This window comes from Cyprinodon variegatus, unplaced genomic scaffold (genome assembly GCF_000732505.1).
Source record: "Cyprinodon variegatus isolate N-32 unplaced genomic scaffold, C_variegatus-1.0 Scaffold55, whole genome shotgun sequence".
Classification (NCBI taxonomy): Eukaryota; Metazoa; Chordata; class Actinopteri; order Cyprinodontiformes; family Cyprinodontidae; genus Cyprinodon; species Cyprinodon variegatus.
In genome coordinates, this window is record NW_015150508.1 from 1319344 (window position 1) to 1333080 (window position 13737).

Here is a 13737-nt window from a genome sequence, read left to right on the forward strand (position 1 = left end):
CCATTCATAACCACTTTTATGTCACCTTAATTTAATTTCCTGTAAACAAATAAAAAAAAAAAAAAAAAAAAAAAAAAAAAAACATCAACTTCTTTATTTTCTTAATTACCAAATCTGAAAAGAAGCCTATACATTTTTTGGACTTTGCAAGCAAACAAACAATACAAACAAACGAAAACCTTCCAATGCTAATATGCAGCATGAGCACTTGCAAAATAACATGTAAATACATAAGTAAAACTGACAAATTTGCTGCACCACATGTGCAGATCCAGCAAATTCATATGCTCCTGTATGCACCATACAATGAATCACATCAGCAATATCAAATTATCAGTGTTGTTTCTTAACAGAAATATGAAAAGCCAGTTTTTCCTTCTCTTTTTCAATTTTTCTGAGTCTTCTCTTTTTCAATTTTTCTGAGTCTTAGAAATCATTCATTTTCTTTAGCAAACTTTTATCAAACAGAAATAATGGTTTTCATTTATTTCTTATTAAAAATGTGTGAAAATTCAAAGCTTACAGCTCTCTCTATCATTTACGCAATATTTTAAATAAACTGATCTTAGTTCAAGTATAACATATAGAACACTGGTTCTCCATACTGGCAGACTGGACTGAGTCCTACTTTAGTCTCAGTTCAATGCTGATGCTAATGTTGAATGGAATAAACCAAACCAGAGAGCCATGAGGATACTTCAAAAACATCCACTGTCCAGGTCTGCAGAGAAGTTGGGTGTCACAGCTTTATGACTTCATTGGCCCTTACACCCTGATAAGGAAACTCTGAGACACACACAAAGGCTATTAAATTATCAAAATCCTTAGGTGTTATTCTCCATAGTAGGCATCCAGGTCTGTAATCAGAACGTTTCCATCTGATTCTGCTGCTTGAGAGTCAGTTTGTCTGTAATAAGCGCTACCTAGTGAGGGCGAACCACGAAAGCATGCTGGATTCCTCCTGTAAAAAAACCACATGGTTCCTGCCAGGAGGACAAAGATCAACACTGCCACCAGCACTGCAGCAGAAATGACGCCATGATGCAAACCTGCAAAAAACATATTTTAGACCAATGAGAGATAACTCCGTTTACGGGCGAAATTTACAATGAATGACATTGACATTTTCTGCCAAAGTTACTGTAATTGGGATCAACTGAAACCAATTACTGTTAGCTTGCGCTTGAAGAACTCTAAACAAATCTTTCCAGTTTTTATAGTGATTTACCATTTAATGGTTCCACTTCCACCTCAGTAGTTACATCTGGAAAAGATAAGGAAGACTGAAGTTTAGTAACATCTTATGATAAGTCAGCTCTGGCATTCAGGAAAGCTGACTGTGTACAGATAAATACGAATACAAAGAAAAAAAATACACTTTAACAATTTTTGTTTGTTGAATTTATTCCTCAAAAACTATGAAACTAACAAATGCTACTTTATGCATACAGCCCTGAACTAATTATACCTGCTTGTGTTCATCAAATGTTTGTTTCTGTCTAATTGACAACATCAAAGATGAACGCTCACCCTTACATTTAGAACGTCATGTACTGAAAATGCTCTTAGTTTAGTGTCTCTGTGGTTCCCACAAGGGAATTTGAATTTAAAAAGGGGAGGATCATAGTTAGTTTTGCAATTATTCATTACTTTATTCTCCTTTATGATATTTTGTCCCGCATAGCACGGCACAATTGAGTGGGCTGCACTTTAAATTCTGGTATTGCTTGTGGCACCATCAAGGCCATCAAGGTTATCATGTGGCAGCCCCTTTGATAAGCTTTAGAGGGCACCCATGTTTACCTGAGAAGGTTTTGCAGATGAAACCCAGCTGCTCCCCACATGTTGATAAATGCCACACACCATCGACCACCCTGGTTGTAACACAGGTATCTGCAGTGAGCTGCTTTGTGTCTGGGCCTTTATTAGCCCAGTTGGTGTAGTCCATTGGTGAACCATCAACCCAGGACATTGAATCAGCTGGAAGCAGAAACTCAAGTTAACTGAAACTCATCATCACTGTGTAATATGTTACAAAAAAGGGTTAAAAAGTCTTTACTGTCAATGTTGAAGTACATTCCCAACCAAATAGTGCGGTGAAGGAAACCAGAAGACCACAGCTGCTCCAGCACAAAGCGGTTCTCTGTCTCACTTTCAATGGTCAGGACATCTGAGGTGTTGACTAGATGGTGAGCAAAGCATAATAATCAACTTTAATTTCTTAGATGCAATACATTTAGTGTGTTTTTACTCTTATTTAGGCTTAAAAAGACAATATGTACTGAAAAATATCTTTGACCCTTTATGGCTAAGACATAGTTTAAGCAGACCAACACCTCTGTAGTTCAGCACCAATGCATCTATAAGCCTATAGCCTATTTAACTAAATGTACTTTTGATTAGAAGGGTTTGATTGCGAAAAATGGAAACAATATATTCCAAAAGGATTTTGTGGATACTCAGAAGTGACTGGAATCCAACTCAACTCAGATACCAATGGCAAATTAAGATAATGTTAAAAAAAACTGGTAAAAAAAAAAGTAATAAAAAATTGTAGACTTGCATGAGCTACAAGAACGGAACGAGCAGTAGAGAGCTACAGTTCTGTGTTTTGGCCACAGGTGGCAGTATCATTAGAAAACTCTGTAATGTTTTATTCAGAGCAGAATTTTTTTGTCGTGAAGAGGATGGATCGGGCAGAAGTCAGATGCGGAACCCTTTGCAACCTGATCAATAGATGCCTCTTGGGGCTTGGAATGTCACCTCGCTGGGAGGGAAGAAGCTTGACCTCAAGCAAGAGGTTGACCAATACCAGCTAGAAATAGTCCAGCCTGAGCTCTCAAACCTAGCTCCTTAAGAGAGGCAGAGGCCTGGGATGGGTTCACTTGTCTCTCCCAAGCCCAGTCGTCTTGTGTCGGTACAGGATGTCTAGACTTTTGAGTGTCCCTGGCTGTAGTGCTGGACAGCAAACCACTTGGGGATGCCATTGCCCTACTGGGGTACTTTAATGCCAATGTTGGAAACATCAGTGGTACCTGGGAGTAATGGGCCCTTGTCAGTAAATCTCAGTAGTCTTTCATCATTGGCTTTCTGTGAAGGTCCTGGATTGTCCATAATTAATACTGGTGATTAGGAGCTTTACAAACCTCCACAATTCTTCAAGTGACAGGACATATAGAGACAGCCCACCTCAGAGAATTGAACAGAAATACATTGAGAGTGTACACATGTAAAAGTATACACCTTCATATGTTTTGGGTTTTATAATGAAGAGCTCAGCCATTGCTAAGTTTGTGTAACTTTAGGGTTGTAGTTCTTTTTTAGAAAGCTGTAGCCCCACTTTTGACAAGCGTTATTCATGTACATTTCCACATAATATCTGCCAAGATTTAGTCCAGAAGTACAGAGTTCTTTTACTTCCCACTATAGTGTTCTTTCTGTTAACCCAACAAAATATGAAGGGATTGGAGCTAGGAACAGGACTTAGGAGTTACAATTTGCAGTATTTTGATTGATTGACTTTTGTTTTTTAAAGAGAGACTAAATGCATCTTAGACATTAAAATCATTATACTACTATCAGTTTTATTTTCTATACAGCTTCAGATTAAGAACAAATTGGAACTGAGGCTATTTGTCAAGGTCTAAAATGTAAAAGAAAAAAAAACATTAAACTAAAACGAAAACGAAAACCAAAAAAAGGTGCGGTAAATCATAAACCTTGCTTGAAAGAATCTTACTTTACTATGGAATACTTGATTACTCATTAGACAAGTTCAAGATTTACAAGTTTTAAATTTTAGGTGATCTAAGGCCTAAGTTTTCCCAGGTGGCTAAAACGCAGTTAAATGACCATAAGCCACACAAGAAATCAGAGGGTAATTTAAGCAATGTGTTATTTCATAATTTATGGAAAACTACAGATAATAGGACCAGAATACCATTCAAACGAGTTGAGAGTTAATAGTTTACAGGCAAATGCCCAAAATATTGCTAGAAATTTTAGCCTGGCACAGTTCATTATATCGTAAAGAAAAAGTATCATAACTAGGTGGAGGAGTTTTACAGTAGGCTCATATTCAACACAAAAATACTAAAGAAAAATATATTTTTTATTAGTACGTTTAAAATTTGGTGTTTCTACTGTTCCATCATTGCAGTCCACAGTTCTAAGTGGTATAAGTTATAGTAGTAAAACTTTATAATGCAGTACTATAACTGCAATAACTTGTGCAACAACTAATGTGCAATTACTATTTAATACCCTGTGCAACAATCTGCTAAATAGGAGACTCCACCTATATATATATATATATATATATATATATATATATATATATATATACACACACATATATGGCTGCACTGTATATACCACATAGACCCCATTTATCAATAAAGTCTATCGTCTCTTAAAAGTGGATATCTAAAAAAAAACAAAAAATAACAATTACTAAAGCCACTATTTTGTTTTTTTACTTTTAAAATTGTTATTCTGCACTGATTAACATTGAAATAAAGGAAGAAAAAAAGGAAGACAAACATACCTTTCTGTTTACAGTGGATTCTTGACTCTTCAAAGGTGAGTTTCTCAACCACTGGCTCAAAGTTGTAGCAACCTCGTCCAAACTTCACCCAGGTGGATGGACAGGACGTCTCATAAGAAATAAATGGTTTACTGCCTGCAAGGAAACGCAAGAGTTTAATTTTACAAATCTGGCTAGATCCGGTATTAAGAATCGCAGTTTTAATGCTTCATCACAGAAATGATACTGACTTGGCAGAGGAATGCGACAAAGAGCTCCTGGTAACCGAGTCTCACAGTCTGCTCTCCTCCAGCCCCCGTTCACGTCCATGTACACACAGTCTCCAGAAACAAAGTCATCATCTTCATCATTGGATGGGTCCCAGTGTGTGTATACTGTGTCACTGCCATCTGACCACTTATAATTGATGCCACTCTGTAAAGATTAACAGTAGCCAGCTTATGGTCAGGGAGCTCCACACATATCACAGCAGTTAACACTTTTTTTGTAAGTATTTTAAATCTTTTTCACAAGAATATTTGTTTTAAGATAATAAGGTAACTAATAATCTATCTAAATTGTAAATTTAATTGTAATTTTTTTAAATTCTTTAATTATTGATGTTATGGTGTAATAAGTGACATAGCAAGAGGCTGACGTTGTATGAGCAAAGTGCTACGGCTATATTTCTGGGTCTTTGTATAGAGTTTAACAAGGAGAAAGATGGGAGAAAAACAGAAACCATCACTTCCTTTATTTATTTCCCTTTTTTTTTTTTAAGGACAGCCCCATGAGGGATCTGCAATGACTGGATCCAAACTCTAATTCTTTCACTGTTAAGAGGGAAAGTACATATCTGAATGGCTTAAAAAGGCCAACATACAGCCCCCGAGTTTCACAAAGGCTGAGAAACTATGAAAAACAAACTCAACACAGTCTGTGGTTATCTATTGCATGCCGGGATTTTCCATGATACTTTGTAATTCAGATAAGCAACATTTTCCCACAAGATAATTTGGTTTCAAGCTATTTTCCCCCTGGATTAAGTTGTCTTGACTTCTAGATTACTTAAGAACTTCAAAACCTTTGAATTTAAACTGTCTGTGTAATTCAACAGAAGGTTTTAAAAGCAAAGAGCAATAAGGCAAGCTAGACACCCACTCATACAGTGAGGAAAAATAAGTATTTAAACACCCTGCTTTTTTTTTCTCCTACTAAGAAATCATGGAGGGGTCTGACATTGTCATTGTATGTCCATGCCCCCTGTGAGAGACATAATCTAAAAAGAAAAATCCACAAATTGCAATGTATGATTTTTAACTATTTAGTTGTATGATACAGCTGCAAAAAAAAGTATTTGAACATCTGAGAAAACAAATGTTAATATTCGGTACAGAAGACTTGTTTGCAGTTACAGTGGTCAGATGCTTCCTGTAGTTTTTCACCAGGCTTGCAAACCCTGCAGGGGGGATTTTGGCCAACTCCTCTACAGTACACAGATATTCTCTAGATTCATCAGGTTTCTGGGCTGTTGCTGAGAAACGCAGAATTTGAGCTCCCTCCAAAGACTCTCTATTGGGCTTAGGCTTGGAGACTGGCTAGGCCATTTCAGACCCTTGATATGGTTCTTCCAGAGCCACCACTTGGTTATCCTGGATGTGTGCTTTGGGATATGTCATGTTGGAAGACCCAGGCTCCACCCATCTTCAATGCTCTAACTGAGGGAAGGAGGTTCTTCCCCAAAATCTCACAATAAAATCTCTTTTTAAATTAGTGCAGTTGCTCTGTCCATTGTCCAGAAAAACACCCCCAAAGTATGACAATCTTTATGCTTTACAATAGGTATGGTCCTCTATATTCGTCTTCCTCCAAACACGGTTAGTGGAATTATGACCAAAAGTTTCTATTTTGGTCTCATCTGACCACATGACTTTCTCCCATGATTCCTATGGATTGTCCAACTGGTCATTGGCAAACTTCAGATGGGCCTTTACATGTGCTGGTTTAAGCAGGGGAACCTTCCATGCCATGTTTTCAAACCATCCATCCATTTTTTAACCACGCTTATCCCAAGCGGAATCCGTGGTGTGCTGGTCCCTATCTCCAGCTGTCTACAAGCGAGGTTTGAGGGTACACTCTGGACAGTTCGCCAGTCCATCGCAGGGCAGCGATTCCAAACTATGGCATCTTAGTGTATTACCAACAGTAACCTTGGAAATGGTGGTCCTAGCTCTTTTCAGGTCATTGACCATCTCTTCCTGTGTAATTATAGGCTGATTTCTCACCTTTCTTAGGGTCATTGAGACCCCATAAGTTGAGATCTTGCATGGAGTCCGAGGGAGATTGGCAGTAATGTCAATGACTCCAACAGTGAACCTTTTTTCATCAAGCTGCTTTGCAATTTCCCTTTAGCCCTTTCCAGCCTTGCTAAGGTGTATAATGTTGTCTCTAGTGTCTTTGGAGAGCTCTTTGGTATTGGCCATGTTGGTAGTTGGATTCTTACTGATCGTATGGGGTGGACAGGTGTGTCTATGCAGCTAATGACCTAAAACAGGTGCATCTAATTTAGGATAATAAATGAAGTGGAGGTGGACATTTTGAAGGCAGACTAAAAGGTCTATGAGGGTCAGAAGTCTAGCTGATAGACAGGTGTTCAAATACTTATTTGCAGCTGTATCATGTTAATAAATAGTTCAAAAATGGTGATACATTGTGATATATTAATTTTTATTTTTAGATTATGTCTCTCACTGTGGACATGCACCTACAATTACATTTTAAGTGCTTTCCATGATTTCTAAGTGAGAGAACTTGCAAAATAGCAAATGCTTATTTTCCTCACTGTATATCAAAAGTGTCACACAGTAGAAATATAGAGTAGAAAGCACATGAGTTGGTACATACATCTTGACTGTACAGTCCGATCCAGTGGGGGGCGTCCAATCTATTGACAAGGACAGTAAGGAAAGCCTGGTGGTAGGCATCTGTAATGCTCACTAGCTCAGAATCATTTTCTAGGCACATGTGCATTGCGTCGTACCAGCTCATGTTACCAGACACAACCTTGTAGGTGCTGCTCCTGTACTCAATGTTGTCAGGAAGAGGGTGGTGATAGGAGTGGGTGGGGGGTTTGGATGTGTCTGCAGAGACAGAAAAAGAGTAAAACCACTGCAACGTCCTAGCAATGTGTATCAAAAGGATTATTTCAAGATGTTAATTTTTGACACAAAGGAGGTGTTTAGAACTTCATGCTTATATTTAGAAAAAAAATACAACTTTCCTTGAGTCATTATTGAAAGTATCAGATGTAACCTCAATCTTTTAAGGTCAGTCCAACTCTATACTGATAGAGCTATGCAGATACAGATAGACCAATATTCGTTTAAGGTTATGCAATATATACTGCCTTAAAACTCAGTTAAAAAAAGGTTGAGATTCCATAAAAGCTAAAACGTCAAAACATTTCATATTCATAAAAAACAGCAATTTCATCCTACTAAAATCACAGATCCACTGATGAGGGAAATCCTTTTTAACGGTTGCATGCACACTCAACGGGCCTTAAAATGTGCTTATGAAATGAAAAGGTTGGGATCTATATATGTATAGATAAAAAAAAAAAAAAAGCCCAACATTGACAGGAAAATGTGTGGTCCTCACTGCAACTCTGACTCGTGCATGCTTATTGTAAGGAAATGAAAACTGGTGACGCCGATGAGGTGAGTGAGGTGGGGAATTCAATTTCAATTCATCAGAAGCATTCAAAACCATTTTAATAACTACAAATAAAGATCCGAACATGGATAAAAAAAGATGTATAAACCAGCTTAATCTTTAAGTCCACGCAATATCTAAAAGCTTCCTCTCCATCATTTTCCTTCCTTTAAGGTCATCAAAGTGATGTGAACAACAGATTAACCTATAAATTGGGACAAGTTGTGCAAAAATCACGCTGATTGCTTTAATAATTTAAATTCTGCTGGGACACTCTTGTGTAATGCTGTGCAAAGGACACATTAAGCACAGCTGGATAACCGTGTGAATGGGAGAATGAGGCGGGAACACATTTTCAGGGATTACAGAAGATCTCCTGGCCTATGACTTGTTTAGCAGCTGATTAGACTACCTAGAGCCTTACTCTTTGATTCATTTACTGAGTTGGCTCAGGTGTTGGAGAGACCAACCCAGTGTTAAACAAAAAAAAATGAAGTCAGAGCACACAATTCTGATATATAAAAAAAAGCTGGGTGCACGATTCTTTGAGGTATTATGGGGTTCTTGTCAACTGGCTCATACCAGCTGAATCAACACACAGGTGTTAATAATCAACAGCTAATTGACTCTCTGCCCGAAACAACAGATCATTCTGTGATACCACTTCCTTTGTTTTCACACTACTGTAGCTAACAACTCTCACCCTCAGTTATCACATTTATTTCTGCCTCATTTAAACTGAATGTTTTTTTTTTAAAATCTCTTCTCCATAGTTGCCATTGTTAACCATGAAATAACACGGGTCAGCTGGCCCATTTAAATACAAATCAGCATTCATTGGTTCCTTAGCATTGACCTTTTACGGTTTAATGTGGATGTATAGGGGTAGACAGTAAAGAGGAACCTTCACGGTAAATACTGCTGTGATTTATAAAGGGAGATTTGCTGGCGAGTGTGTGTGTTGTTTTAGAAATCAGATTGCCCCATTATGATTATGAACATTTTTTATTTTGGGGGGGAGGGTCACAATTTTTGGCTTTTACTTCCTTTTGTTATGGGTCTCTTAAGTTCACTTCAGAATAGCAAATGCCCAACTATGGTCACTGAATAAATCCCCCCAGCTGTTTTACTAAGTATATATATAATACATGACTCACTGACCAAACCCCACTAGTGCAGTTTTAAAAAGGAATTTCCTCCACTGTGCAGTTCAAAGATGTTTGTTATTTAGTTCGCAAGAAATTTTTATATTTTTTTATGTTTGCTCCTAAGTTTGTGTCAGTAAATTGTTCATGGCTTTCTGATTTATTTAGATTCAGTTGGACTTTTCCAAACCTTACAGTAAAGGAAGTCAGCAACATCAGGTAATGTGTAATAGAATCGTTTTCCATGCTAAGGTTCAGGTTAAAGTCCACCAGACAGAAAGAGAACAAGAGTTAAGTCTGAATGCATCCTTACAAAGATGTTAAACATAAAGACAGAAAACTGTTAAATGTGACGGACGTCAAAAAGCAGCTACAAAGTAAAGCTTTTGAAACCAAACTTTGCTAACCATGCTATGGTGTTGAGGTAGGGCTCAGGACCCATATACCAGCTATTTAGGGGAGTGGTGGCCTAGTAGTTAGAGCATTGCATTAGGGTTCTGAGTTCAACTCCCACAGACTGCCACTCTGGGTCCTGAAGCAAGACCCTTAACCCCACACTGCTCCCCGGGCAGCGCAAAGTGGCAACCACCTGCTCCCCAAGGGGATGGGTTAATGCAGAGAGTGAATTTCTCCAGTGTGAGATCAATAAAGTTCATTATTATTATTAAAATTATATATGCAGCAACATTCAGTGTTTAAAACAGGAATTTTGCATGTAATGATGGTAAGAACCCTCCTATGCCTTTAAGGCTGCTGTTTTTTTGTGTTGTTCCAATTTCAAACACTAGGTGTCATTATTATTACTTATTGCTATTTTAATGTTATGATCAGGCTTTTCAGGAATCAACACTCCAAGTAAGTCTGGTATCAATCAAAGGGTTACAAGTCCACTATAAAATATGCTGGAGGTTTTTCTATGGGTCTGTTTCTCTTCCATAGGTCATAGAAATTATGTTAGGGTGCATAAAATCGCTACAAAAAATCTACAGGCCGGTAAACTGAAAACATAAAACAGCAGAAGAGGTTGATTTGACACAAAAACAGATTTATCCAATAGTCATATCAGTATCTAGAACCAAGTCCAATAGAAAACATGTAGGTTGCCCTAAGAGAAAATGGACGGTGAAGGAAGAAATGCTTCTTGAACGATTTAGCAAAAAAGTTATGCCCAAAAATTGATTTTCACATAACAGGGTGTCAATAGTAAGTATTTCTGTTACTGTGTTAAAGATACAATAAAGTAGAGAATGGTGATATAAATGCATCTTCTGCAATTAGACTGAGAACCACTGAGTCACACATGTTGACCACAGAGTGGACGAAATGCATTCTGGGCCTCAGTATCAAAGCTTCAATGCAGAAATGTGTAGAGTCAATCACATTTATGTGTCTTTGAAGCTAGATAACAAAGGAAGGAAATCCACATGCAGCCTCACCTTGGGGTTTTTGACAAACAAAGCCATATCCGGTCTTGCTGCACTTCTCGTCATACCACTTCCCAGTGAGGTGGAAGTTGTGGTTGTTGGACAAAACCGTGCAGAGCGGTTCATCGACATCTCTACTGAGCCAGTCCTCCCTCTGAGAGGCCAACACAAGATATTATCAAGCTATGTGTAAACACACTGGTCTGTATAGCATGCTGAATTATGCTTTGTTGGCAAACTTTTGGCAGGTTTGTAAAGACCGTGACCATTCTCTGTGGCCTTACAGAGTAAGAATAATTTGGCTCTGGAGACCAGTTGGTGTAGCTGACTGGTTTCCCGTTGGTCCATTTCATTGTGTCCTCGTCCCACAGACCGATCCACACACCTGCAGAGCTGCCCTGGAGCAGCATGGTTATGTATGCTGCAGAAATCACAGCATGAAAACAAAAACACTAAATAAAACAGGGAAATAATGAGAAAAGGAACAAAGCTAAATCGATTTCCCGTTGAAATGAACCATCATAGAGTTCACTCTGGCTCTACCTTGTTCAATCTCATCCTCTATGGCAACCAGGGAGCCTTGAAACAAAGAGCAGATGGACTGGGCATCTTTCCAACTCTTTCCTTCGTTTGGGCTGCCAGGGAGGTGAAGCAGGAGGCACTGCCAACACAAACATCAATCCCACACAAAGCAATAAGACTAACCAGAATTCCCTTGACACCATTGGAATGGGAGTTTCAAAGGTAGAAGATACAAGCTGTCATAGCTAAAAGGCTTGCTAAGGTTGGATACGGAGCAGTCATACCTGACGAATCAGAACATAAAAATCTTAATAAAAGGATGAAGAGCATTAAAATACACCAATGCTTCCGCTTACTTTTTAATAACTAATAAACTGGCTTTTTGCTCTCTATATTTTCCACATTCGGATTAAGAGGACATCCGACCTGAGCAAAGTCAAACCTACATGTAATACTGAGAAATGCTTCAACCTCAAAAGCAGCTGAGGATCTGCCAATTATTTTAGACAAGTGGGAGGAGGTAGCTCCGAATGAGAACATTCTCTGAGAAACTGAAGAAGGAAAGTTAATATCTGAACCTCTATTTTCATTCCTGAGAGTTAAGCCTTTTAAGAAATTATACAGATCTTAAATATTTATGAGGTTGTACAATAATCAAAATCCTTTCTAATATGTTCATAACACAAATGACATTCCTCTAAGTTATTGATCATTTTACAAGAGTCGTGGCAAACCTTACTGTGTGAGTGCATAACTAAATAAAGTCAGGGATTGAGCAGTTGTGCAACAACATATTACAAGAACAATTTAGAAATGTGGCTTTCTAAAAGAATTTCCTTGGACCTAACTGTGGAGGAAGTCTGGTTCATTCCTTTTACAGCATCGGTCCAGTTCTTTGAGGTTTGCATTTATGTCTGCATCTTTAATCAGGTCTTCAAAGAGTAAGGGTTCTTTTTTTGTTTTTATTTTGCCATTTAGCTTCTGTGTTTTCTAGAATCTTGTCCTGGGTCAGGAACAGCCTTAAACCAATCTTCAGCCATCAGACCTTTTTGACTATAGAAGAGTTTAAGGCTGTATTAAGAAAACATTAAGAGAATCCATTGTTTTTTTCTAAATTCTTGAAACTCCTTGGATTGCAGGTGATGTTGAACCTCAAAAAAACAAAATTCTGGATGTTTTCTTCTTACCATGACAAAGGGCTAGAATAACTGTGTAATGATAACTGATGTTTCAAAGTTTGTCATATGTTGGTATTTTTAGAGATAAATCTTAACACTGTGTCCATTTTAAAATTGTAATTGTCTTAAAAAAATTGAAAATGTGAAACATATATGTCCCTATTAATAACTACAGATGTAATTTCTGCTATTAACAATGTACAGCTGAAAGCACAGTCCTCTTAAAAATGCATTTAAATGAACATATATGCATGTATGTCTGCAAGCACTATGGTATACCTTGTGTCCAAAGTAGAGCCACTTCTCTGGGCATGCTCCAATATAGTGCGGCTCCTGGGGAGTCTCCACCACAGACACTGTTCTTCTCTTGCACACAAAGCCATGAAGTTCCCTGCATTTGTTTAATGACCACTTCCCTGCAACATCCAGGTTACATCTCAGAGCTGCCTGCTGGCATCAAATAAGAAGCAGCACGCTGCTCTGCCTGTGTCTACCTGTAGAAGAAGACATGGAGGCACACATCCCGTTTCTTCTAAGATCAGCGTTTGAACTCCCCTCTGCCCAGTTCTGAAACTGTATCTCCGTTTTGTCGCTCCACCTTAAAAAGACAAAAAAGCACAAAGTGGTTCAACTTATGAAAAATGTGACCAGATTGGCTTCTCGCCTTTAATTATGCTAAAATTATGTTGTTACCTTATTGTCCAAAGATCATCTAACTGTATTCTAAATTATTTTCACTAAATCAAGCATAAATCGTTTGCTCTTAAATAAGAACAACAACATTTATATACAGGGTCTTATAGCTATGGTTTCAAAGTCGGGGTTCCTAAATATACCTTTCAAGTCTGGCATTCCAAAGTCCCCTGTCCTGTGTTTAGTTCATAGCACTAATATTTACAAAGAACTGATGCCAGGTGAAGCATTCGGGCTTTTAATATAAAAACCAAAAAGGAGGAAGAAATAAAGGAAAGAAAGGATGACCATAATGGAGGAAAAAAGGAAAGGAAGGGAGACACAATGAAGTAATGGGGAAAAAGAAGAAGCTAACAAGAACACCGAGATAAAGGAAGGACACAAGGAAATAAGCAAGGAAAGAAATCAAGGAAGGAATGAAAGCACATTAAGTTTAGAAAAAAAGTATCATAAGGAAGGGAGAGCAAGAGAGAGAGAGAGAGAGAGAGAGGGTTTGGAAGGAAGGAAGGAAGGAAGGAAGGAAGGAAGGAAGGAAG

At 38.1% G+C, this 13737-nt stretch overlaps 1 protein-coding gene across 2 annotated transcripts in view; it reads right to left on the reverse strand.

Moving 5' to 3' along the window:
• Nucleotides 1–491: 491 nt before the first annotated feature.
• The window catches only part of pla2r1 (phospholipase A2 receptor 1), a 33344-nt gene continuing 20098 nt past the window's right edge, over nt 492–13737 (reverse strand). The window contains exons 19-30 of one of the 2 annotated variants that reach the window (XM_015371287.1): nt 13003–13106; nt 12788–12924; nt 11352–11469; nt 11093–11229; nt 10821–10962; nt 7430–7665; nt 4777–4960; nt 4547–4681; nt 2060–2182; nt 1804–1980; nt 1229–1264; nt 492–1049 (exon numbers count right to left, since the gene is read on the reverse strand). In XM_015371287.1, the coding sequence (XP_015226773.1) occupies nt 832–1049; nt 1229–1264; nt 1804–1980; nt 2060–2182; nt 4547–4681; nt 4777–4960; nt 7430–7665; nt 10821–10962; nt 11093–11229; nt 11352–11469; nt 12788–12924; nt 13003–13106 (1747 nt within the window). In that variant the 3' untranslated portion in view covers nt 492–831. The remainder of the gene's footprint in view (nt 1050–1228; nt 1265–1803; nt 1981–2059; nt 2183–4546; nt 4682–4776; nt 4961–7429; nt 7666–10820; nt 10963–11092; nt 11230–11351; nt 11470–12787; nt 12925–13002; nt 13107–13737) is intronic. The other variant, XM_015371288.1, reaches the window with a different exon arrangement.